The following is a 25,807-nucleotide window of genomic DNA, read 5'->3' on the forward strand; positions in this document are numbered from 1 at the left end:
AGTGATAGCCAAACTTGTACACAGACTGTGCATTGTGCAGTTCCCGTTAGTGACTCGCGGACATTAGGAACGCGTCCACATTACAGTAGTCCTCGTGTTTACCTCATATTTAAATTAGCACACCGCCCTTCACACTTGCCTTTTCCTGTCGACAGCGTAGCCCTGTTACCTTACCGACTCGCTGATTTATACTCTCTATGTCTGACGATGCCTTTTCCTATTGAATATTTTTATCAGTTTTGTTTCATCCCATTTTTCTTATTTCATTTTTGCATTTTCACTCATCTTCATAAAAGTAGCTTGATGCACACTCACCGACCACTTTATTAGGGACACCTTGCTAGTACCGGGTTGGACCCCCTTTTGCCTTCAGTACTGGCAGAGATTCAACAAGGCGCTAGTAACGGTCCTCAGGGATTTTCATCCACGTTGACATGATAACATTGTGCTTTGCTGCTTATTTGTCATGATGTGAATCTCCCGCTCCACCACATCCAAATAGTGCTCTCTTGGATTGAGATCTGGTGACTGTGGAGGCCATTTCAGTCCAGTGAACTCACTGTCATGTCGAATAACCAGTTTGAGATGATTTGAGCTTTGTGACATGGCACGTTATCAGAAGACGGGTACTCTGTGGTCTTAAAGGGATAGACATTTGAGCGATGACAAGCTGGTACTAAGGGGAACCAATGTGTGCCAAGAAAATATCCACCCCACCAGCAACACCAGCCTGAACCGTTGATACAAGGCAGGATGGACCCATGCTTTCATGTTGCTGACGTCAAATTCTGACCCCATCATCTGAATGTCACAGCAGACATCGAGACACCAGGCAACGTTTTTCCAATCTTCCATTGTCCAATTTCGGTGAACTTGGGCAAATTGTAATCTCGGTTGCCTGTTCTTAGATGCCAGGAGTGTCACTCGGTGTGGTCTCCTGCTGCTGTAGCCCACCTGTTTGAAAATTTGCAGTGTTGTGTGTTCAGAGATGCTCTTCTCCATACCTCGCTTGTAATGAGATTTATTTGAGTTTCTGTTGCCTTTCTCTCAGCTCAGACCTGTCTGGCCATTCTCCTCTGAACTCTGGCATCAACAAGGCTTTTTCACCCAGAGAACTGCTGCTCACTGATATTTTCCCCTTTTCTGACCATTCTCTGTAAACCCTAGAGATGATTGTGTGTGAAAATCCCAGCAGCTTCTGAAATACTGGCAGTGCCAACCATGCCACATTCCAAGTTCCTTCAGTTCCTTTTCTGCCCCATTCTGATGCTGGGTTTGAACTTCAGCAGCTCGCCTTGACAAGGTCTACACGCCTAAATGCATTGAGTTGCTGCCATGTGATTGGCTGGTTAGATATTTGTGTTAAGAAGCGGCTGAGCAAGTGTACCTAATAAAGTGGCCAGGGAGTGTGTTAGCAGATTCAGGATGGCGCTACTCAGAAATCCGGATGAGTTTTTCCTCCCTTAACTGTCTCTTTTATTTTGAAGCATTTTTTATTTTCATAACTGAAGGACTTCTGGGTTGGATTTCCCCAAAACTGTCAACTTTATCAATTGACAAACAATTTTACAGCGCGTGTAAATAATGTGCAAGTTGCATTTCTCAAATCCCCTCCTAAGTAGCCACATTATAAAGTAGTACTTTGACCTTAAAGTCGCCTACAAAACAGCAGTATAAGTTGATTGAAAATACTTTGATTATAAGGTGATATTGCTGGATCTTTTGTCAGGTGAAATCAAGTAAATATAACTTTATAAATGAATGAACAATTAAGGCAAAGCCTAAAAATATGTACAAATTGATGTTCTTAAGACAAGCAACGTTTACTAAGACACACGCTGGCCTTTCAACAGCAAGACAAAATGAAAGCAGGAGGAGTCGGTGAGGAGACAAAGCAGCAGCACCTTGCAAGTGAACTTTGTCTTTGGCAGGCACCACCGAGACAGCGTAACAGTTTGTAAGTGTAATTTATAGAATCTCTTTGTCTTCCACAACTCGTAAAAGAATTCCAATAGGTATTAGAAATTCCCCACTCACTTGGACAGCGCGTACTTTATTCATATCTCAATTACATGTATATGGTGAAACTCAATTAGGAACGGGTGATCAACACAAAGTGACAGTAGAAACTGGCAGTGATGGGACCTGATTAGTCTCCACATCAGCCCTCCGCTCTAAGATGAGCAATTCTGACAACCACCACCTTTACCCCCCACATTCACTGCTGTTGTAGTAGCGATGCTGTGCAGAATCGCACACAAACCTACAGCAGCAGCCGCCGAGGTGACAATCTGACGCCACTTGACTTGCCTGTATGAAGACGGTGGAACCACACTTGCCGTAAACGGTATGCAGTATGCCTATAGACCTTTACCTCACAGTCCATTAGACTGCACATTTGCCCATGTGGTGTATTGCATTGTTCTTCAGCCGCCATCTGAGTGACAGGTGTAGGTGTCGACACACGTACACGAAGGCGATAACTGCTAGCAGTCTATTCACAGATTCTCTGTGTTTTTGCCGTTTTCCCAGGACACTCTGCCACAGAGTGAGTTAAACATCCTCATGGATTGCAACATCATCTGTACATTCAGCGTGGACTTCCTTTATGGTATGGCGTGCCGAAGCCACAGGCTAGAAGAATGAATGAACCAGAATGGGTTACAACCTATTGAGTTAATGTAAATGTTGTGATCGCACCGAGTTTTGAGTTAGTGCTCTGAGGCACAGCCACAACATTCAAGTGACGTTCATCTGGGTAGGATTACTTTAATGTATTGGCACGGTGTCTTCTCAAACTTATGAATCCCCAATTGTGCAGCAAGACTCTTCAAAACATTTAAAGAACACAGAAGTCTGAACTTGTACATTTTAATTAATTTCATTAGTTTAATTAATGAGAATGATGTACGTCATTTATTTATAAAATCGTGCTCTTTATGCATTGTGTTTTGTCGTATGCTCACCTGCACCATGAACCATCTCAGTTTGCAGATCTGCTGTGTGATAACCACTGACTGCTCGCCGCACTCGTGCAATGTCTGGATTACAATGGCTGTCAGAAGCAGTTTATTACCTGAGCTTAAAGAGGCTCCTCGGCCTTAGCTGAGAAGATGCTGATTTTAACAACTTGAGCACAATCTAGTAGAGAACAGGCCATTCATTCAGTCCAACAAAACTCAGCAGTCCTATCTACTTCATTCGTTCAAAATAACATCAGGTCGAGTTTTGAACGACTCTAAAGTCCTCCAGTCTACCACACTACTTATTCCAAGTGTCTGGGGTTCTCTGTGTAAAGGTAAACGTCCTCATGTTTGTGTGAAATTTACTCTTGACAAGATTCCAACTGAGACCGCGTGTTCTTGATGAACTCATTTTCAAATCACAGCCTCGATCCTCTGTACTCCTGATGAGGCCTTGCCAGTGCCTTATAATATCGATGTCCTTCTGTATCATCGTGGGTTTTATAGGACTTGCCAAGTCCGTTTCTAGGTCGGTCTACTTTGGCACTTTGAGATTCACACACACACACACACACACACATTGGGATCCTGTAGACAGAGTCTCAGATGAAAGCCTAATTGTCAGTCAGCCCACAATATTCTACTTAGAACCCCCTCTCATTCACACGTAGACAGCCTTAAATAGACAATGACGTCTCTCCTTCAGGGCGTCCTTATCACCAGCACTGATGAACATATGGGTGTCATCACAACACAATTTAAAGCACAACTCTTTTGGTTATTATGCCACTTGGCAACTACACAACATGCCCTACTTGTACCCCAGTTGTTAGCCTTGATAAAGTCTGTGAGCAGCTCATGTGCCCCCCATACATGAGTCTTAATTTACAAATGATTATTTCTAGTCACTCTAGATATAAAGTCAAAGTGTAGAAGTTTCAAAGCAATGTGGTATTTATTAAATGAATAATAATACCAAATAGAACAAGAAATGAGGTCGATAGTACAGTCTGGAGATGTATATACAGTGTTTAGAAAACGCTTACAGAAAATGAGACATGTGACAGGTGAAAGTCATGGGGGGGGGCTTGTTGATTTAGTGATCCACGTTGTTCATGAGGAGCTTTCACTGATGATTAGATGAAACGGTCGTACGTCTCCTCCTCTTCTGATGTCACTTATGCTCGTTGCTGTTTCTTTTTCTGTCGTTGATCTCAGATGATGCATATTTATTTTGCAATTCTTCTTTCCCAAGCTGTAAACCAATTTAGTTCGTGATGCCCATCTGTGATAAAGTAGCCAATACAGTTTGAGGCACCTCCTGGATTTCTCTGATGGATTACTGGTACAATTCAGGAAATCAGGATGCTTGATGTCCTGCCTCCGTAAGTGTTACATTTATCCTGCCTGTTTTAAGGCGATCCCATTCATTAACTGTCCTTAGGAGATTAAGTTCGTTTTTGTTGGTGTGAGCATAAAATAAAATCTAAAATGCACGGCACTAAAGGTGAACTGTGGGCCCGTCAAACCCTTGGCCTTCCAGTCACCTCAACTGTCCAGGAACTTTGTGTCCCCCAAACAGATTTGGCTCACCAAGAATATATGAAGAATTTCACAGCTGCTACAATTCAATATAAATGTAATAAGCAGGTGTAGTTCTTCTACTGTAAGAAGTAAGATCTTCCAACGTCTTCCATGGACAAAAGATACCAGCGAGTTCATCACACAAACCGATCTCGATTAGAAGTGACACCACGCATTACAGATCCAACTTCTACACAGAAATAGCCAAACACACAAATGACCGAACATCCTCGAGAGAACTCTCCTCACACTCACACACATACACACACTAACATACACTCACTCACACACACACTCACACTCACACTCACACACACACACGCTCACACACTCACTCACAAACACACACACACGCATACACACTCACACACACACACGCATACACTCACACACTAACTCACACACACACTCACGCACTCACTCACACACACACTCACACACTCACACACACACACGCGCGCACACACACACACACACACACACACACACACACACACACACATACACACACACACTCACACACACACACACACACACACACACACACACACTCACACTCACACACACATACACACTCACACTCACACACACTCACACACTCATGCACACTCACACTCACACACACATGCACACACACACGGGTCTGACCCACGTGCCTTTGGCATGAAAGAAAGAAAGAAAGAAAGAAAGAAAGAAAGAAAGAAAGAAAGAAAGAAAGAAAGAAAGAAAACTCTGATTGTGCCAATCCACAAGAAAGTAGACAATTGAGAATTTGTTCTTTATTAATTGATTGATTGATTGTTCTTGAAGCTATGTGAGCACCAATTTAAATGTAAATATAACCACTGATATTACATTAAAGTGAATTTTATGCTCATATAACACACACCTTTATATTTTATGTGCATTCTTATTATTTTGGTGATTGGCTGATCAAACCTTGAAAATGTATATTTTTAAGAAATGCTTTCCTCGTTTCTGTCTTTCTTTAACCTTAGTGATTATAACAGAAATACATTTCACGTCTTCCTATCTACTGCACATGGCATATTTCTATAGCAGGCCAGTGTCCCATCCTTCATTCCATTAGAAGCTAAGATTCACTCCCTGCAGGGTGGTCCGTGCCGTACTGTTACATTTGGGCTCAAATTATTATTATTAGTTTTCTCAAGCAGTTTGCACACAAACTAAGAACGATATAATAGATGTGAAAGGCACTATATGAGAGATAAGGCACTCCATTATTACTTGACTTGATTTAATACTTTAGCAAAGCCATTTCAAAGGAACCCCAGCCTGGCAGATGTGCTTTAGAATTTGGGGAGTATCCATAAAACCTTGAGAACTGATTGAAGTTATTTTCAAGGACACGTTTCCTAGTTAGGACTGAATGTACCTCTTTTGTAATTTCCTGAAGATATGGACACCTTAGTAACCGCTGACGTGTTGGTTTGTTACAGATCACATGTCCATTTTTTTGGGTAGTCCAGACATTTTTTTAACAGTGTAACTCGTTTGCTGTCGTGAAGTGAGGAGGACAGACGAGAAGTTGTTAGTGGATTAGAAACCAGAGGAACTGTTTTTTAAATTTTGTATCAACATTGCTTGCAGAGTGAATTACTTCGCCAATGTAGAAAGGTGTGAAATACTTAGAGTATCGCATAAAAGTGGACCAGAAGAAAACACAGGTAGGCATAATTTATGAACTTCAAATTCTTGATTTCTATAAGGTGGCAGGCTATAGGTGCTATTAGATAAGGCGCGGTCAAGCGAGAGTCAAACGAAATTCCTCAGTCCAGTCACGTTTGTTTTATAAAAGGTTTAGTGAGACTTACAAATGGCTCTTACACATCTGGCCCTAATTATTTATGCTGAGGGCACAAGTCAGCTACTTTAACATGACCTAGCCAAGAGCCTTTGTGACTATTAGGGACATTTGTATGAAAAGTGAAATGTACTGTACATGAACAAACCCAGTTTAAGAATGGTGAATGTAAGAAGAATCATTTCAATGAATTGCTGTTTCTTGGCACAGGCTCAGCTCGTTCACGGCTCTGTCCAGTGCTGTGTTTCTTTACGGATGAACTCCAAAGTAAGGACATTTTCTTGTGAAGACCTGCCAGGTGTTTAGCCTCCTGGGCATAGCAGTTACAGCGTAGGACCGGATCAAGTTTGTACATTTGGCTCCTTTACGTGGTGCTGCTTTTTGTGTAAGGCTTTAATCTGTTTGGGATATTTGTCTGAGATGACTAAGCTCCTTATTTCTTTAGATGAGTCTTCTAGAGAAAGTGTCTTGAACTTCATTGTTGATTTCTATTCCTTCATATGTTTTGTGTTTCTTGTCTTTCTGGGCTGCGTTCAGGTTGGCTGATCACATACTGGAATGCCTTTCTTTCGTCGTCTTTTAAGTCAAGTAACCATGCCGCTGCTTTCTTCAAGTTTGGCCATTCTGAGTAGTAGTCCATAAATTCTTTTACTGTTTTAGTTTTATCTTCCTCACTCGTTGAGTTTGCTACACAGCCTTTGATTTCTGGATCATCATTAATAAGCAAGTCCCCCTCGACAGGTCTGACTTTAACAGGACGTTTGGTCCTTGAAGCCATGCTTTACTTTTCATGAAGCTTTCTGTAGTCGGTCCTCTTGGTGCCAGTTGTGCTGGATTTAGTGCAGATGTGACGTACCTCCATTACGAGGGCTGTGAGTGCTCCCTTATCACTGTAACTCTGGTGGCAGCAGAGGTTTTCTAGCGAGCACTTTGATTTGCGATGTACCTTAGTACGGTGGTGCTGTCAGTCCAAAGGTTGACTCTTGCAGTAGAATTTGCTGTTCATGTTTTAGCATCTTCTCCATTTTGACGGCTAGCACAGCTGCTGTTCATTCTAACCTGAGTGTAGTGGCAGGTCTCAGTGGAGCTGCTCTTGACTTCCCCAGTATAAATGAAGAAGGTCTCTTATGTTCCTTGTTGGTTAAGAGAAGGTAAGAAGCAGTGCCATATCCATCTTGAGAAGTGTCTCCAAAATGATGCATTTGTGCAGACTTTATGTGACCGCGCCCAGTCGGTTTGATGCACCTGCTTACAGTGTAATCTACAAGGAACTGCAAATTGTCATCCATGCTGGACAGACGTAATTTCACTTCTTCATCCCCTCCATATTCCTCTTTACACTTCCCTTATAATAAGTTTAGCAGGCAGTAGAAGCGGTGCTAAGAATCCAAGTGGATCATATACTGAACTGTCCACTGGCGTATCCTGCAGCTTTACCTGGGACTTGAAATAAGGTTGTGACTCTAATCCGTCACAGGGGGGCGCCATTGGACCATCTATTTATTTCACCTGCGAGCCTTAGGGGGGTCTGGCGTAAAGCCCACGGAGATATGCGGAGAACGGGACCGTTTGGTGTGACCCTGAAGTTATTCACTTTCTGCCAGTTCTTCCTCCCACAACTTGTACATAGCAGTTACTTACTCAGCGTTAAGAGCCAGTGAAAATATTGTGTAGTGTTAACAGATATTAACGTGCGTCACTAAAATGGGCCCTTTATTTGGGGAGGAGAAGTCAGTTTACCACATTCTCTACCTGATCAGATACAAAGGAGTTCCATCAAGTTGGACCAACGGAATTTTCAAAGTTTTACATCAAGACAGGTGCCTTTGTTAACTGGCAGTTCAGTTTTGCCCAGCTCAATGACAAACATGGCACACTGTCATATCTAATGTGTAAGATGTACTCTGATGTTTAATGGGCACAGTAAAGTGTCAGGTGATGTTTCACAGCCCTCATTGTCATGGCTTTGTGACGAGACAGGTGACTTTATGGGTTAAATTGGCAGACCAAGTTGGCACATTCCCATATCTAATGAATGGAATTAGATGATTAATGGGCACTGCAGAGGGTTAGGTGGCATTGGGCTATGCTAGTTTGAAGAAAAGAAAGATGTCTTTGTTAAGATGCAGTTGATCTTTGGGTGCACAAGTCAAATGGCCTGTCAAAGGTGTCCTATTCCCACATATATCTAATGAACAGATTTCAGTGTGATGACCCACTGGCATTATACAGGGTTGTAGGCCGTTGGCCCACTCGAATTTTCAAATGAAGTGAATTCCTTTGTTAAAGTGCAGTTGAGTTTTGCTGTTACATGGCTCAGACTGACTGGCATACTTGGCAATGAAGCAAGTTAACTGTGATGTTTAAGGGGCACTGTAAAAGGTTAAATGGTGCTGGACCACCCTAGTTGTCCCAGTTTTGAGAAAATGCAGATAGCTTTGTGAGTTGCAGTTGAGTTTTACACTGACCAATGTGACTACGTGGCTCAAATGGACTGGCATATTTGTGTCATTGGCATTTTTAATGACTGGGATTGACTTTGATGTTTAACTGGCGCTGTAGAGGGTTGGGCAGCATTTTGCCCCCCTAATTTCCATAGCTTTGTGACAAGGTTCCTTTTTTATGTTGCAGTTGAGATTTGACTGGCCCAGCGTGAGTTCATGGGTCAAATTGGCTGGCAAACTTGCCATGTCCAATGAAGAGGTTTCACTGTGGTGCTCAGTTGCCATTACAAAGGGTTACATGGCACTGGACCACCCTAATTTTAATAACTTTGTGACCAGATGGATGCCTTTTTAAAATTCCAGTTCAGTTTATCTTGGCCCAGCATGGTTACATGGGTCATACTGACTGGCAGAGTTGGCACACTGTAATCTGATGAATGAGATTCATGTGATATTTAATTGGCTCAAACAAAACAAAAGAAAAGAGCTTGATGCTTCCTGGGATAGACTCCATCTTCTGTGTGACTCTGCCTCTGCACAGGATAAAGTGGGTTTAGAAGTTGGACTGATGTATCGATAAATACGCAAATCAATAATAAAATGAAAAGGTGAAGTTTAAAAGTCACCGCTGTGAATTTGTTCATTTCATGCTCTCACTTTTTACTGTTAACTAGCTGTCTGCCTGCGTCGTAGTGAAACAGGACAAACTTTAAAAATCAATCGACTTTAAACAGGTATCGCTAGCTGAGCGGGGGCGAGGTACACTCCAAAACATGACGAGAGGTAAACGGAGGCTGGCACTGGAGTGAGGAGGGTCCTGCCCGGCCTCCCACCCTTCTAGACAGACAGAGACAGAGTGTATGTGGTCATTGTGTAATTCATTTCGTTGTGTTGGTTTTATTTTGCTTTTTGTGTTTTTGCCCTTTGTTGCCACTGTAAGGGGGTAAGTATAAAGTGCAATCGCTCTCAAAAGTAACTCGGTCTTTCTACCTTTGTGGCACACGCCTGGTATCAAAAATCGATTGGATTGTTTCTTTCTGGATAGCGAATGTCTTGAGCTTCCAATGATGTATTTTTGACAGTTCACGCCTGAGAATTGTGCTCGTAATTCTGAGAAACAAGCGTAACTTTCAGAAGCACAAGCGTAATTGACACATGTGAAATGTAAATTTGAGTTCAGTTATTACAGATATTTGACAGCGATCTTACTCCATATTCTGTAGCAACTGACTTTAAACAGTCATCAACATAGAAATTGTGAAACAGCGCAGTGTTAACTGCTTCTTCAGAAGTTGTGCTTCTGGCGTCCTCTGCTGTTCTTCATAAAGCATAACAAGCACAACTGGCTGAGGAAGTAGCACCAAAAAGATGTCCTGTCACTTTGTACTCCTCAAGTCCAGCATTCAGATTACCTTCAGGAAACGAAGAAGATCAGCATCTTGACGTGGAACTTTTACTTGGTATCTGCCATTAGTACAGCTGGCTGCTCCAGTGAGAGTGTTAGTTAGGTCAGTGAGTGAGAAGACTCGGTAGGTGGCTGGACCTTCTTTGGGTGATATACTCCATGATGAGGGATGTAGCACACTGTTCTTCTGTAGGTACCCTAATAGCATATCCCTCCTCTAAAATGTCTTTCATGAAAATGTTGTGATCCTTGTTCAAGGTCCTTTTATTGATGTGCCATTTGTGCATAAAACCAACAGTCAAAGCACATTGGAATTGTTGTGCAGAGCTCTGTCCGAGTCATAGTAAAACATTAAAAAACATTTAAAAACAATATAATAAATAATATAGATTATACCAGCACTAAACAGAAAGGTGGTAATATCTCCACCACAAAATACAATATATTGTAGGTATTGCACAGTTAAGACATTGCACAGTTATCACTCCTCATTTACATGACAAGTGAAGTGAGGTAGTGTGAGGTTATTACACATATTCTATCATTTTGTTTTGCCATCACTCTGGCTGTGTCGGTGAAGAAGCCATTGAGAAACCTTGTTGTGTGAGTGATGATGCTGTCCGCTCTGCTGTGTCTACGTACAGTTTTTGTGTCTGAGCAGAGAGTGAGCTGGATGGAGTGAGTCCCTGATAATTCCCTCTGCTCTTCTCCAACAACGATGTGCATACGTAAAGTCCAGAGAAGGAAGTTTGGTCATTATGATCCAGTCCGCAGTCTTTATGACTCATTGCAAAGCCTTCCTCTCTGCCTGTGTGGTGTTCCCATACCAGACAGTGATGAATGCTCTCTATCAGTCCTCTGTAGGCCTGAGTGAGAGGGCGATGGTTCAAGTCGGCTTTCCTGAGCCTTTGCTGGGCTTTTTCACTGTGGCTGTGGTGTTAAGAGTCCAGCTGAGGTCTGATGTAACCTGCAGTCCCAGGACTCTGTGGCTGTCGGCCGTCTCCACCTCAGTCCCTTTGATGAGAAGAGGCTGTAGAGGGGGAGGATTCTTCCTGAAGTCCAATATTATTTCTTTGGTCTTGTCTGTGTTGAGGATGAGGTCATTCTCCTCACCGTAGACAAGGATGTTGTTTACCAGGGTCCTGTACCCTGACTCGTCCCCCCTTGATGAGCCCCAGGATGGTGGTATCATCAGCATATTTAATGACGATGGTGTTGTCCTGGGTGGAGACACAGTTATAAGCCCTGTGGGCTCAGCAGACACCCGTCCTCCCATTCTCACCACTGGTGGTCTATCTGTCAAGAAGTCCAGGATCCAGTTGCAGGTGGCAGTTGGGACGCCGAGGTCTGTCAGCTTCTTGATCAGTTTTCCCGGGCGGATCGTATTGCAGAATGTTGGGTTCCTTTAAGTTTTCTCTTGACTCCAGTAGCACACTGTGCTGGCATTTTAAGTGTTTCGTCTTTAAAGAGCAGACTCCTGCACTTGTGTCCATCCACTAACTTAGCTGACTCTGATGCTATGCACATGAACTTAATGTCCTCCTGTGACATTTCCTGTTCCTGTTCACAGCTGCGGTCTGGAAGGTCTGGATTGTACTGCTGGAGTAACATTTGTTCTGTTTCCATTATCGACACACGATTGACACTCTTTCATTGTCTGTCCCCTTTATTAGGCCATTAACAACCCATCCAAGAGCCATCTTCACAGCGTAAGGACCCTCACCTGTACTGTGTATGACTCGCTGTGGCTCTAGGGACATTTCTGCCTTTATCTGGGGTAGATGCACATCTTTGAGGTGCGACCATCTGGTGGTATCCTCTTGCATAGGGATGTTCTCCCTTTTCACTGGTATGGGTTCAGTGTGGAAACATCTGGCTATTAAATAAATGTATTTTCTTCCTCCCCACAAACTTATATAACTCTGATGGCACAGAACATTTTACTAGTTTCTCTTTACTGACTTTATCCCTTTCCTTAGTGCTGATGTGGACTTGAGCTTTTCTTCCAGGGAGATTTAACTGCTCTTGTAAGCTTTCTGTGCAGAATGTAGCTGTGCTGCCAGAGTCTATTAGAGCTTAAGTTTCTACACATCTCACTCATTTTAGACTTCATTTTCACTGGAAGCACAACTAGGACACACACTTTACCGGGTCCTGTAGCAGTGCACGTCCCTAATGACTCCACAGAGACATACGAACAAGAAATATTCTTCTCTTCTGACTTTGTGTGCTCTGTTTTAGTGTGTGTGGCTTTATTGTTGGTATCCATTTCTTTATTCACATTCAGAGTCTCTGGGTGTGACTGAGATCATATTTAATCTTTAATCTTTTCTACACAGTCTTTACCAAGATGTCCTCCTTTAAGGGACTTAAAGCGTAAGCCTTTAGATTTCAGAAAGTCAATTCTGTTTTTATTTTTAGTCTTTGGAAATTAGTACATTCATCACAAATGTGACTTTTATTTCAAAACAGACCAGGCTTACTGAATGTAGAAACTGTTCAGTCTGTGATCTCACTCCACCTTGCTTGTCTTGCAGCTCCAGTGCCTCAAGTTAGAGCAGAATCGAGAGTCAACCTTGTGAAGATGATGAAGATCTTCTGTGTTCTCCTATCCCTTTCTGTTTACCGTAAGTATCCTCTGTACTGACGTGGCATTGAAAAGTGAAGGAAATGTGAATGCTTTGTGTATTTCTTATATATGCAGTCATTGGCTCTTTATTAGGAGGACTTGCTCATTACCTCAAAACAGCTAATCATGGCGTCTGTAATTCAGTGTACATAGTGGGGTCATCTGAAGGAATAACAGGCTCAAATGAAGATGAATTGCTGGGGTGCCAACCCAGCCATCTCTGTTAACTTCTAAGTCCTAACAGAAACAAACTCTCGATGGCATAAAAGGAAACACAACTATTGTCACAGTAATAAAGTGACTGGCATTAATCATCTTTCTAGTCTGCCATCTGAAAGTCACGGAGCTCCTTAGCTCTGGTCGCTCTTGATAGACGTGACACTTCCTCCTGGGATGTCAAGTTCTTAAATCCCAGGAACTGGAAGGTGTGGAGTCAGTTGCCCTCACTGGGCGTTTTCTCTGCACTTTGGTGAAATAAAAGGACAAGACAGTTAGTCACAGCGCCCCCTCCTGGCATGGGGTGGTACCACATACCTGGGAAGAACTTGGAGGGTGAGCCTCTGACGATCATGCGTGACAATAGCAGTTGTGACATTATAGGAAGCTGACAAGCTACTTAAACACAGCAATGAGATTTATTAAAGTCATTTCTTGTAACAAGTCCAAATACCACAAAGACTTGTCAAAACGCAGACGGAGAGTCAAATGTAGGCAGTTTAGAGAACAACAACAAATCAAAATGAGAGAGAAACAAACCAACTACAAAACTCAGGTTAATGAAAGAAGAAAATCCATAAAAGAATCTCAAACTAACTTCAGAGTAGTGAAGCTCAGAGGATGGCTGTCTCAGGGTTAATAATACACCACACTGGAGGAAAGGTCTCCTTTGAGCTTCTTCGTTTCTGTCCCCTGCCCACCCATCAAGTGACCACTGCGTTATATTCATACACAGGAGCGTCTGGAGGAACATTGTGATGTCTGCTAATTTGAAATGTTTCACCTTTTTGTTCGGTGGCTTATTATGGCATTTTAATGTGCTGATTTCATTTGGCTGTAATGCCATGTTGTTTCTCAGTGGGTGCCAACATGTTGTGGTTTTGTTGCCTAAACGCGTCATTCTGATGGGTGAGCAGTGCACTCTGAAAGTCACAGTCAGTGACACAATTGCCACAATGACAATTAAGCTGCCATCACACTTTTGTGTTTATCAAAGATTACAAGACCTTGTTACTTAGTAACTCTTTATTTTTAATATTTCATATCTTGATCTTTTTGTCTTTTACCTTTATGGCCTACTGATTTTCTGTCCTGATGCTGAACATAAATGACATCTAAAAGGTGGGACTGGCTGTAGGTGGGTTAGCTTCTAGTCCATTCCTCACCAGTTAAAGGAAGGCTTGAAGCTCCGCACAGTTCCTGACAATAACCTTGGGGTGTCAAGCAGAAAGGTCTTGCTGCAGACCTCCAGTGGCAGGTCCCTCTCTGGCTGCTCGGTCAGAGGACCCTGTGATGTCATTAGGGGTCTGAGGCTGGAGGTGCAAAGCAGAGTGCGCTGGCATGGAGACATTTTGAAAATGTGCTGTTCAGTGGGTCCACAGGACTAAAACTATAAATTAATAAATAAATATGTGTAGCTACATTTTGCTATATATTAACGATTGGAAGGACACTCCAAACGTAACGCAAGTGTTGTGGTGCCAGTTAGGTCACCCCTGTTAATTCAACTGTAAATAATTTTAAGCTCAAAGAACATTCAATGACATATAAAGATAATGTAAGTAAAACAAAGAGGAGTTTTCTCGACTTCCATAATAAAAATCAGCTCAGTATTGTGGGTCATCTTTGGGAGCTCCGTGCTGCTCGTAGTTCAGATCTGATATGAGTCGCCATTCTCTGGGGTGTCCACTCTTATATAGTCCTCTGGCCATTAGGGGCATTATCATTTACCCTCGGGGGGCTTCTTCTCACTGCAATAATGTTAGTGACTGTGCCCACTCCTGCCCTGCAGTGGTATCGATTACCTCTGATAAACCTGGAAGGTGATCCTCTGACACCGAAAATCAAAATTAACCTGGGAATGACTTTAATGGCCGAAGATATTTTAATGGCCGAAGATATTTTACTATTTCCACATTTGTATCAAAGAATAACCCTTCATAAACTAGTTATACAGCAAGTGCGTCTGACCAGCTAATATTTCAAACCCCTCTCATGTTAAAGATGTTCTTATAAATACTAAGATGTAGCGGCTGACACACCTAATAAACAGCAGTTAAGCCCCCCATAATGGGTGTGTTAAATTAAGATAGATAGATAGATAGATAGATAGATAGATAGATAGGATAGATAGATAGATAGATAGATAGATAGATAGATAGATAGATAGATAGATAGATAGATAGATAGATAGATAGATAGATAGATAGATACTTTATTAATCCCAAGGGGATAATGACAAATCTCCCTCCATATCTCTTTAAGCCTAACCTTTCTAATTGCACTGTGCCACTCTTACCAGCTGATACTCTTGTGCCATCCCCATCGTGTAGCACAGCCAGGATCCCTGATGGTCCTTCATACCAACATGCTCTCGCCCAGCAATCAACCAAATAACATCCTATTCTTCTTCATGGGTTTGCTGTTTATTCGGTCCTCTGCCTTCTTGAGTCTTCCCAGGCTTGATGGGTGAAGTGCAGACCTTCGTGAAACTTGTGCAATGCAGAGCCTGCGTCTCTGTGTGACAGGTCACTTGTCAATCAGACATCCAGCCCCTCCCATCTTCAGGGCACTTACAGTAGGTAGCTGCTCCAATGCTGTATTACTGCTGTGAGATAATCCCAATTTAATATCTGAGACTACTCTTCTATGAGACCTACTGGGTTTACTATGCTGTGGTCCTGCGTTACACTGTGGCGTCATCACATTGTATAAGAAATCTCAGGATATTTAACATTAGTTCACATGCGAGTGCTTTTAGAATTGATTATACTTTATTTGTGTTGAAGGGGAAATTAACATTTATAGAAGCGCAAAAACAACTATAAATATCCATCCATCCATTTTCCAACCCACTGAATCCAAACTACAGGGTCACGGGGGTCTGCTGGAGCCAATCTCAGCCAATACAGGGCACAAGGCAGGAACCAATCCTGGGCAGGGTGCCAACCCACCGCAGACAACTATAAATATAAAAATAAAAACACCTTTGCTTATTTAAATATTTGACTCCTGGTTATCTGTCTGTGTCGTCTCCTGACTCCATTCCCTCTCTTTAAACTGCTGTCGTCCAGGGTCCTCATCACAGCCTCCTTTGATCCTTTGGCCCACATGCCGCACTTTGCACTTTTCTACATTACACTGCATGTTCCAAGTGTTCTCCCAGTTCTGAAGGCTGTTCAGGTCTTTTTATTTTTACTGCCTCCTCAGTGTCTGCTGTCCCTCCATTTTTATACCAGAATCAATTGTCATTAATATAAATCAGAAAAAGGAACATAAGGATTAAGTCGGTCTTATTCATATTCATTGATTGTCTGTTTGTAACCTCCACAATTGCACTGACTTTTTATGGACTATTGACTTACTACTTACTGCACTGCATTTGTCATACATGTGTGTTCGGGGGTCACCTTCAGGCACTGGGCTTCTACTGCCTCAAGGTGTGCTTTGGCTTCTGCCAGGTCTGCCTGTGGTGAATTTGTAACTGGTTTAACTGGTCTGCCTGCTGTTGGACTAATTCTGCCAGGCTGTCAGATTTCTGATATCGTAAGGCACAAAATCTTCTTGACTACGCCACTTGTCATCAGACTCAGGAAGGACAGGACTCAGACAGAATGTTGGGGTGCCAATCGGGTCACCCTGTTTACTTGAAATAAAACAAAATGAAAATGATTGGCTTACCTCAGATGTGAGCAGAAGGTGACCTAAGGACACACATGCGTGACACACTTTATTGTTTTGTTTTTACACTTTGACTTTCACACCAGTTGTTGTCTTTCACTTGCCACTGTGCCATTCTGGGTTACGACCTCCTAGGGGGTCATGTGGACTGTTTGAGGTCAGGTGAGGGTCCTGGATGTTGAGACTTGACACAAATAACAAATAAAGATTAAAGTCTATCTCCGCTTGTTCATATCCCCTTTACGTTGATTAAAATAGAAAAGCTGACAAACAGAGCTGCTGTTACACACTGAGAAGTAGTCAGGCACAATCTTCATCTGTTATTACAAACTGTGATGGGGTAAAATGAGCAGAACACAAGGCAGGGGATTCTTTATCACTGCAGAACTGAGAACACTCTTATCTCAAGTGTAAAAGATATATTATTTTATATTACTGATTGTATGATATGATTTGTTTTCTCAGATTTCATAAAATTAAATCACATGGAGCAAGAGCTGGAGGAGTTAAGAAATGTAAATTACATCTTGACCAGTAACTACACTGAACTACAAGAGAGCCAAGATACCCTGCAGTCTCAGTACGCAACTCTGAATGAGAAACTTGATGAACTGACCAAAGTGTTCAGTGATCTGAACGAATTCTACTGCGATGCTACAAACACGTCTCCCGGTGAGTGCTCTGCTGCAGGGTTAGTAGACTGTGAGCTCCTTGCTCATCTAATCCCTCATTTTTTGTTTGCTCTTTTGTTTCATTTTCCACAGATAACACTTACTCTGTTTGTAAACCGGGTTGGGTCTTCTTCAGTTCCAAGTGTTACTTCATCTCCACTAATATTCAGACCTGGAAGGAGAGCCAGGATTGGTGTGAAACAAGAGGAGGACGACTAGTGAATATAGAAAGTTCTGACGTGCTGGTATGTCATTTACGCAGGTGGATTTAAAATGTCTGTCTTCAAACTGTATACTGTAAGTTAAACTGTCAGGACAAGAGCATTAAAAATAAAACTCTTTGAAAGTGCATCTCAAGAACAATCCCAGAAGATCTAATCTGAAGTGGAGTCAGCTCAGTATGTTATTACAGCAGGAATGTCTTTCTTTAGCAGATTCCTCCAATAGATCTGGAGAGTCTGTCAACACATTTCAAAGGCTCAGAGCGACTGCCATTGTAATCAAAGTCTCAGAGACTCTTTGTTTAGTGCTGACTGTGTGAGAAAGTAAAGATTCTCTCAGAGGACTCTCCGCGTCTTTCTTCATTCGCTACAACTGACACCATCAGACATGCTGTGAATCCTAGATTGCTGTTTCTTCTTTCATGGCTCCAGGAGCTCTTAGAGTTGCCATTTCTACATTACGTTTACATGCATTTCTGGTTTTTGGTTGGATATCTGGGAGATACGTAATGGACAAAAGGGTCACTGGTGATGAGTTAGTCAATTAGTAGATAAAGCAATTTAAGTTTTGCTCATTAATATTTCATTTAAATCACCAGGTGACCATTGCATCGCTCCAAATAAAACCCACAATGCCACTGAACTGCCCTTCTGAGGTGACAGGCCCCTGTTAAGACTCAAATCAGTACAAATGTCTGCAGATTCTATCATTGGTTGATTTCCATTGGGGCGCTGGGGTTTTTGTGAGATTTCCCCCAGGGATGTTGTATTCAGTATCCAGTATCTCTGTTAGCGCACTGACACATTATTAGTGTTGGGCATCACTGCCATCTGCTCATGTGACATAAGAAGTGACACAATAGCTCAATTTATTATAAAAGCAGGTGACACACTGAGCGTTTTGTCTGATTGTTACATTTATAAGTGAGACTCAGGCCAGTTTATATTAAAGTTAAAAAGGAGATCAAATGTGTTTGATTGATTGTGAGTAAGAGAAGACAATTCAATACAATAAAGACACCTGCAAGTTCAACTGTACATCAACTTCTTTATTTTATGTTTTCTTGTCAGGACTTTTTAAAAAGGAAAGCTGCTGTCACTCAAAGATATTTTTGGATTGGCCGATATAACATCAGTAAAGAAAACAAATCTACCAGGATGGACGCCGGACCTGTGAAATCCAAGAGGTAAGAAGACTCCTTTCAGTCGAGACGTCTCACTTTGACTGAATGAGCTCCAAAACCGTATTAGGCAGGAGCAGAAAGGGGGTCACCTACAGGTGACACTTTATTGTCATTAGAGGTGACAAACACACTGTCTGCTGTCTTATTTGATAACATAAAACAGATGAACGGACATCACAATAATTTGTGCCTTTCTGACATTATTGAATCACACACCATTTTTGTATAAATGTCACATAAATATGGCCGGTGACTGCTGACTTCACGTTTAGCGACTCCTTTCCCTAATCCTGCCAGGACTGCTGGCCTCACACATGTAGTCATGAATGTCTTTTCTCAGAGCTCTGAAGACAATAATGAAATATGTTACAAATGACAAACGCTGTGCAGTGCAGTAAACCAAACTACAAGTAAATAAGTGAGAATGTCATTTCTGATCTTAAACACCCGGCTGAGGTGCCACGAGGCCACAGGGTGCCACAGGGACAGTGATGAGCCGAAGCGGCTGAGGTAGGAGTGTGAATGGACACAAAGTGGATTACTGCGGGTGTGACAGCTGACATATAATAGGCAGATTATGGGATGTTGCTGGTCATAAAGAGTCCACTCATCCATACAACTCTATTCCTGCCTGCAGTATCCAACTGACGGAGCTGCACACCATCCAGACAGCAAAGAGCCCAAAATCTGCCCAAAAGCCAGACTTGCACAGGGCAGCCAAACTCTGAAATGAGCCGGGCACCATATACTTGGGCAGAGCTTCATCACGCTGCCCCACATTCATCTTCATGTCTTATTAATGGTATAAGTACAATATGATGACTTGTCAAGTTTTAGTTCATGTTATTATCGTGTGCACTCTTCACAATTCACGTATCCCATAGAGCAGTGAGAACAGTTCAATACCAAGAAGAGACAAGGAGTCCAACACAACACATGAAATGTGACAGCAGATGAACGATAACAGACACAGGTGGGCTGTCATCAGCATGTGTCGTCACGTGTAGTGATGGTGTTTCATCTGCTAGTAACAGAAGGCTTCACTCTCATGTCATCATAGATATAGTTACGTAGGTTTGGTTCTTTCTTTTGGGTGGCACACTGGTAGCACTGCCACACCGCTGTAAGATGACAAGGGTACCCCGGTCCTCCCTGCGTTTGAGTTCACATGTTCTCTCCATGTCTGCGTGGTTTCCTCCTGGTGCTCCACAAACACACACATTCAGTGGATTGGCGATGCTAAATTGGCCCTGCAGTGTGTGTCTCTCTGCCTGCGATGGACTGGCTCCCTGTTCAGGGATTGTTCCTGCCTTGGGCGCCTGTTCAGGATGAAGTGGGTTTAGACAATGGATGGACCACTGGTTCTTTTAGGTGATGTGTTCAGATGTCTTCATTTATAATCTGAATTGTCAGTAAATGTTAAATTGTTAAATGGTATTTGTATGTATTAGTTTAGGTCAGATGTTGAGCCGTAGTGTCTAATGAGCTCTTAAATGAGGTCATCAGCATGGTTAAGGGTCACAAGAGACACCGCAGCACTGATGGCCGCTCAGAGAAGAGCAGTTGCCACTCTGTAATAAAGACTAACGAGGCCATGAGGCTTTAGTAGAATAGAAAAGGCCAAGTCTTCAGAATCATCGGAGGCCTGATAAAGTGAACTAGTCAGTCGTGTGTCTGAGGACGGCTACTGCAGAATAGCAGAAGTGTATTCAGTCAGAAAGCAGGAAGCAATGGCAGCATTTCTAGACGTCAGCCTCAAAGTCACGTCAATCAACACGGACAAAATGGTCAAGTTACACAAATCACAATGAAGGCTTTGACGTATTCATTCATTTTACAAAGATCAAGTGGTTTTTGAACCCAGCATTGCTAATTTTATGTAGTGGGATATCTAAGAAACCATCAAAAGTGTGTCTGCTAATGTTCAGAGACCGTTGTGCTAATATACAGTACCTTATATATATCTTTAAAAGTAGAGTTGTGTCATTTGAATCAGAATATACGAATGAAGAGTTTGTCAGCTGAGATACAATCTTCAACAATGACGACCAGACTCAGGGTGGGGTGTGTGTGGGGGGTCATCGTCCAGTATGGTTTCTATTATGAGTGTCCTTTATAATTTAGTTTAATTCACCGACCATGGCTAAGTCAGGCCCAGCCTGCCCATGTCCAGTTAGGATTGAATTTCAGTTTATTAGCCACACTGCTGACTTACAATCCTCTGTGCTGCACAGCCTGGTGGCCTTTCATCTGTTTAATGTCTGAAGTCAGGTGATGTGTGTGAGGCTACGAGGTCAGTCAGGTCAGGAGAAGGCCTCACAGCTCCTCTTGTGTTTCAGAGCCAGCGATGACGACAAAGAAGAGTGTTTGCTGATAAATCTGCAGAAGAACTTGGTGTTTAACTACAGCTGTGACCATCATTTTTACTGGATCTGTGAGTCTGCTGCGTTTCCTCTTCGTACTTAAACTGCTATCAAGAGTTCCAGTCACCTGCCAGAGCCGCTGTCTTCAGGAATCGTAAGGATCACTTCATCAGTAAATCATAGAGCTGCTAGTCTGAGCCGAGTCCAGACGGTCACCTCACTTTGTCATGTAGGTGACAGAGGTAGTGAGTGACAACATACTCTACATACAGGACTGGGAGGACATGAAAGCTGACATCTTATTGTAATCTCAGTGTTGGTCTGTGACTTCTTCTCAGTTCTGACTAAATAGACCCCCGGACCCTGAACTGCACATGCTGGTTAGAGATAACTGATGAAATGATAAAGTTTCATTTATATATGAGAAGAAATGCACAGTTCTGATTTTTATAAAACAATTTTATATTTGTGTAACAAGCAACACATTCAAGTCCTTTCAGTATTTAGTAAAATGAAGATACGTCACCAACCTGTGTCTGTCTTGAGTGATGTGATAAAGTATTTACCCCCTTCCTGGTATTTTCTGTTTTTACATATTTTACACAATGCATGGCCTCTGACCTTTAGAGAAATGAAATATCAGAAAAAGGAGACCTGAGGAAAGACACAATACAGTTTTTAAATCACTGCTTTCTTTATTCAGTGAACAAAGTTATTAATCCAACACCTCAGTGACCGATGTGAAGGTGTCATTGCAGATCAGAGTCTCAGTGCTTGGCTGGTGCAACTTTATCAGCAGTAATGAGAACTAAACACTCTGTGATTTATAATTTGACATCAGACGTTCACGTTACTGTTGAGGAGTGATAGCCCATTGGTCTTTGCTTTCATTCAGATACATTCAGAGTTTTCGAGCCTAAACTGTTCACTTCAGCACTTCTGTTAGGACAAGTTAGCAGTTTGACGAGGCTCTGAAACTCTCGGTGTCCTCTGAGCCATTCAGCTGTTGGTTTTCTTTTTTGTGTTGTGGACCATTGACCTGCTGTGTCATCCAACTACACCTTAGCTCCAGGTCATGGACAGAGGACTGGCCGTTCTTATAAAGAATATTCTGGTTCTTTCAAAATGGCAAGTCTTCACACACTGAGGCAGCAGCAAAGCCCCCTCTTCATCACACTGCCCCCCATGTTTTATTGTAGGTATGACGTTCTTATTGTTGAATGTTGTTACTTTACTGCAGAGCCAGTGGACATGTGCCATCCACAAAGTTCTTGTCTGTCTTCATTACAATTGGAGTGAAGATGATGGAGGTGACTCTGTGCAGTTCTGAGACGAGCACCAAAGCTGCTCTGGGATAGCAGAGTTTGTCTTACTGCTCTCCCATGAGTCCTGCTTTTAGTCTTCATCTCGAATAGCACAGAGTCATGAACTCTGACCTTAGAGGAGGACAGACAGCCCTGAGGGTCTTTGGATGTTTCTTCTGGAATCCTCTGAGACTTCTTGACTCAGGCATTGCTGCCCCCTATTGGCAGGCCAGCTTTTCCTATGTAGATGTTGCTCTTCTCAGAATGTTTTTGAGATGATGGCTGTCACTGTGGTGCCGTAGAGTCACAGACCTTAGCAATGGCTAATGCTTTCCTGATTTCATTGCGTTATTCTTCATCTCTTCTGAGATTTCCTTCAATTTCAAGACACAGTGATCTTCTAGAACCCTTAGGGTGACAACTTCACTGTCCTGGCAAGTGACAACATATGGCGAGGTTTAGATTCAGTAAGAACTTCTAGAAACTGAACATCACTGAACATTTATTTAAATCAGAGCTGCTATCGTGAAGACCGTTTACTACCACATGACATGACGTCTATTCTGTGTTATTAATGTCTGAGTCTTAACACAAGTTTTATCACTTATGGACTCTCTTAAGCCAACTGCTGATGATTTGACTTTTTAAGAGTGACGTTTCTCATTCCACTCTGTCTTTTGTGTTGATATTTTTAATTCTAATTATTTTGATGGTTTTCTCTTTTTTTTTTTGCTTATGTTGCAGGTGCTGAACTCTGTAATTTTAATTCTCTTTATATTTTGATCTTCAGTAGTTTTTATTTTATCATCCAGTATATATTTACACTTTTGCAGATTTGTTCTAGGGGCTCGTCTCAGATTGCATTGATCTTGATTAGATTTGATCTAATTTGATACATTTAATTTAATTTAATCCATTTGATCTAGTTGATCATTGATCTTACATTGCTGTGTTTTGTTGTATTCTTAACTTGAGATGCTGTTCTCTGTGATACTTTGTGCAGAATAAATCTGAATTGCTTAATAAAGTCTGTTTGACTTCCATGACCAGTGTCCTTATGTCTATTCTGACTTTGAGTGAATGAACTTCTCTATGCTAGGAGATATGTCACACTTTACATATTTGAGTTGCTGCATTAACGTTTGCTCGCTGACATTTTTAAATTTGTGATCTTTCTGTCCACTCAGTTAGTTTGATGATCCAAGCCACCCTCCCTGTTCATTTCACGTTGTCTCCTGCTCTGCCAAATGTCCCTTTCTATCCTCCCTCTTTTGGATGAAGTGATGTGGTGTTTCAGATAGTAGATGCCCCCTTGGCCCCTGTGTGCACAGGTCTCTCTGTCTCTTATCATTTTGTACATTTCTCCTCCATTCTTTGTCACTGAGCTGCTCAGACTTTATCAGGTGTCATGGAGATTGTCAGTGAACAGTCTTTTTCAGGTCCAGCCACAAGTTGTCAAGTGACTTGAGATCTGGACTCTGACGTGGCCACTCCAGGACATGAACATCGTTGTTCTGAAGCCATTGCTGTGTAGTTGTGGCTCATTGCCCACCAAACACAGCTGTTAGTGGATTAGCAGGGATTGGGACCCCAAGGCTGTCTGAAAGGCATTTGAAGATTTTGGTCCAGAATGATGTTAATTTGGCGCAGGCCCAGAACATGTGACCCAGTGAGGCTGGGACTTGATTTCAGTGTTCACAGGTTGGCTCTCGCCCTGGAAACATCTTGGACAGTTTTAAGTGAGACAGATGTGCTCGATATATAATTTAGAGTTGGATAATTGTATGCTTTACACATATGGAGCTCGAGTGGATTCTCTGCATTGCTACCTTCCACTTATATTCTGAGATGTTCAGGGAGAGATCCTTATCCTACTGTACTCTGGGGTCTTTGAAGTTGAGGGACAGTAAAATGGTTTTACATATTATGGAAATGCTGTCTGAGTCCTCGAAACTGAGCAATATTAGAGGTAGGTGGGAGGTGAGGGACGTCAGGCAGGTTCTGTTTAACAAAGTTTCTGATTTGAAGGTAGTGAAAGAAATGTGTTGCTGGAAAGTTCAATTAGGAATGTAATTGTTTGTAGGATGTGAAGACATTATCTATGTGCAGATGTCTAAGTGATTTAATCCCAAATGTTTTCTAGACATTAAAAACTGCATATGTTCGAGAGGCTGGAAAAAGGTGTGTTATCATGTAGAGGTGTCACAGATAAAAGCTTCTCCGTCTTAAAATGCTTCCTACATTGGCTCCATATTCTGAGTGAGTGAAGCACAATTGGGTTATTAGTATGTTGGCGATAACTTGCATTTATTGGGGCACAAAACAAGGAATATAAAGAAGTACTGCAGGGTTTTACTTCTATTGCAGACCAGGCCTGTGTATGTTCATCTATTGGTGTCCATGTCCAGGTTATTATAGCTTGTATGTTTGCTGCCCAGTAATAAAACTGAAAGTTAGGTAGAGCCATGCCACCTTCTGCCTTAGGTCTTTGTAGGGTCGCTCTTTGGATAAATGGATGTTTTGAGTTCCAAATAAATGAGGTTATTGTTCAATTTAATTTCTTAAAAAAATGATTTATTGATGAACATGCTTCCTAAGCTTCTCTTTTTATTTCAAAACATTCCAATGTACATCTTAACATCGTTAATTCTTCCAGCTAAGGTGAGATGAAGGGTTGACCATTAATACAAGTCTTTCTTGATTTTTTCCATACAGACGGTGAAATTTTGTTAATAAAGAGCTTTGTGTTTACTTGTGATGTTTACCCCTCGGTATTTAAACTGATCTGCGATGATAAAAGGGAAGGTGTCCAATCTGATATTGTATGCTTGAGAATTCACTGGAAAGAGCACACTTTTATTCAAATTAATTCTGAGACCAGAGATCTTTTGAAATTCTGTTAGGACTGCAGGCTCAGTATTTTGTGGTCTGATATATACAGTACCATATCATCTGCATATAGAGAGAAATGTTCTGTTCCAGTCCTTCTCTGATAATCCCCTTTATCTCATAAGCATTTCGACAGTAGACCGCCAGTGGTTCAATGGAGATTGAAAACAGCAGTGGTGACATGGGGCATCCTTGTCTGGTGCCACATTCTAGTTTAAAGTAATCTGAACAAATGTTGTTAATTCAAACTGAAGCTTCTGGATTGGTGTACAGTAGTTGGATCCATGCAAAAACGTTTGTGCCAAACCCAAATTTCTCCAATGTAGTGAAAACGTAGTTCCATTCAATCATATCAAATGCTTTGTCTGTATCCAATGATAATAATATCTCAGGGGTGTTTGACTTTGTGGGTGAGTATATTACATTAA

The 25,807-nt window shown here is 42.0% G+C and overlaps 2 protein-coding genes across 38 annotated transcripts in view; one reads left to right on the forward strand and one right to left on the reverse strand.

Moving 5' to 3' along the window:
- Positions 1 to 25,807, forward strand: part of LOC114641392 (C-type lectin domain family 5 member A-like) — a 1,576,682-nt gene that overhangs the window by 1,162,486 nt on the left and 388,389 nt on the right. For 18 of the 33 annotated variants that reach the window (XR_007934659.1, XR_007934661.1, XR_007934657.1 and 15 more), the window contains 2 exons: positions 17,213 to 17,419; positions 17,512 to 17,663. The exons of 2 other annotated variants lie outside the window; for them this stretch is intronic. Coding sequence is in view for 24 of the 31 variants with exons in the window: in XM_051925952.1 (XP_051781912.1) it covers positions 17,213 to 17,419; positions 17,512 to 17,663 (359 nt within the window). In the remaining 7 variants the exon portion in view is untranslated. Of the gene's footprint in view, positions 1 to 12,758; positions 12,849 to 17,212; positions 17,420 to 17,511; positions 17,664 to 18,710; positions 18,827 to 21,162; positions 22,838 to 22,903; positions 23,534 to 25,807 lie in introns of those variants that run through there. 13 more of the 33 variants (XM_051925973.1, XM_051925971.1, XM_051925970.1 and 10 more) reach the window with 8 other exon arrangements.
- Positions 1 to 25,807, reverse strand: part of LOC114644709 (snaclec coagulation factor IX/factor X-binding protein subunit A-like) — a 71,064-nt gene that overhangs the window by 25,354 nt on the left and 19,903 nt on the right. The window lies entirely within an intron of this gene.

This window comes from Erpetoichthys calabaricus, chromosome 4 (genome assembly GCF_900747795.2).
Source record: "Erpetoichthys calabaricus chromosome 4, fErpCal1.3, whole genome shotgun sequence".
NCBI lineage: Eukaryota > Metazoa > Chordata > Cladistia > Polypteriformes > Polypteridae > Erpetoichthys > Erpetoichthys calabaricus.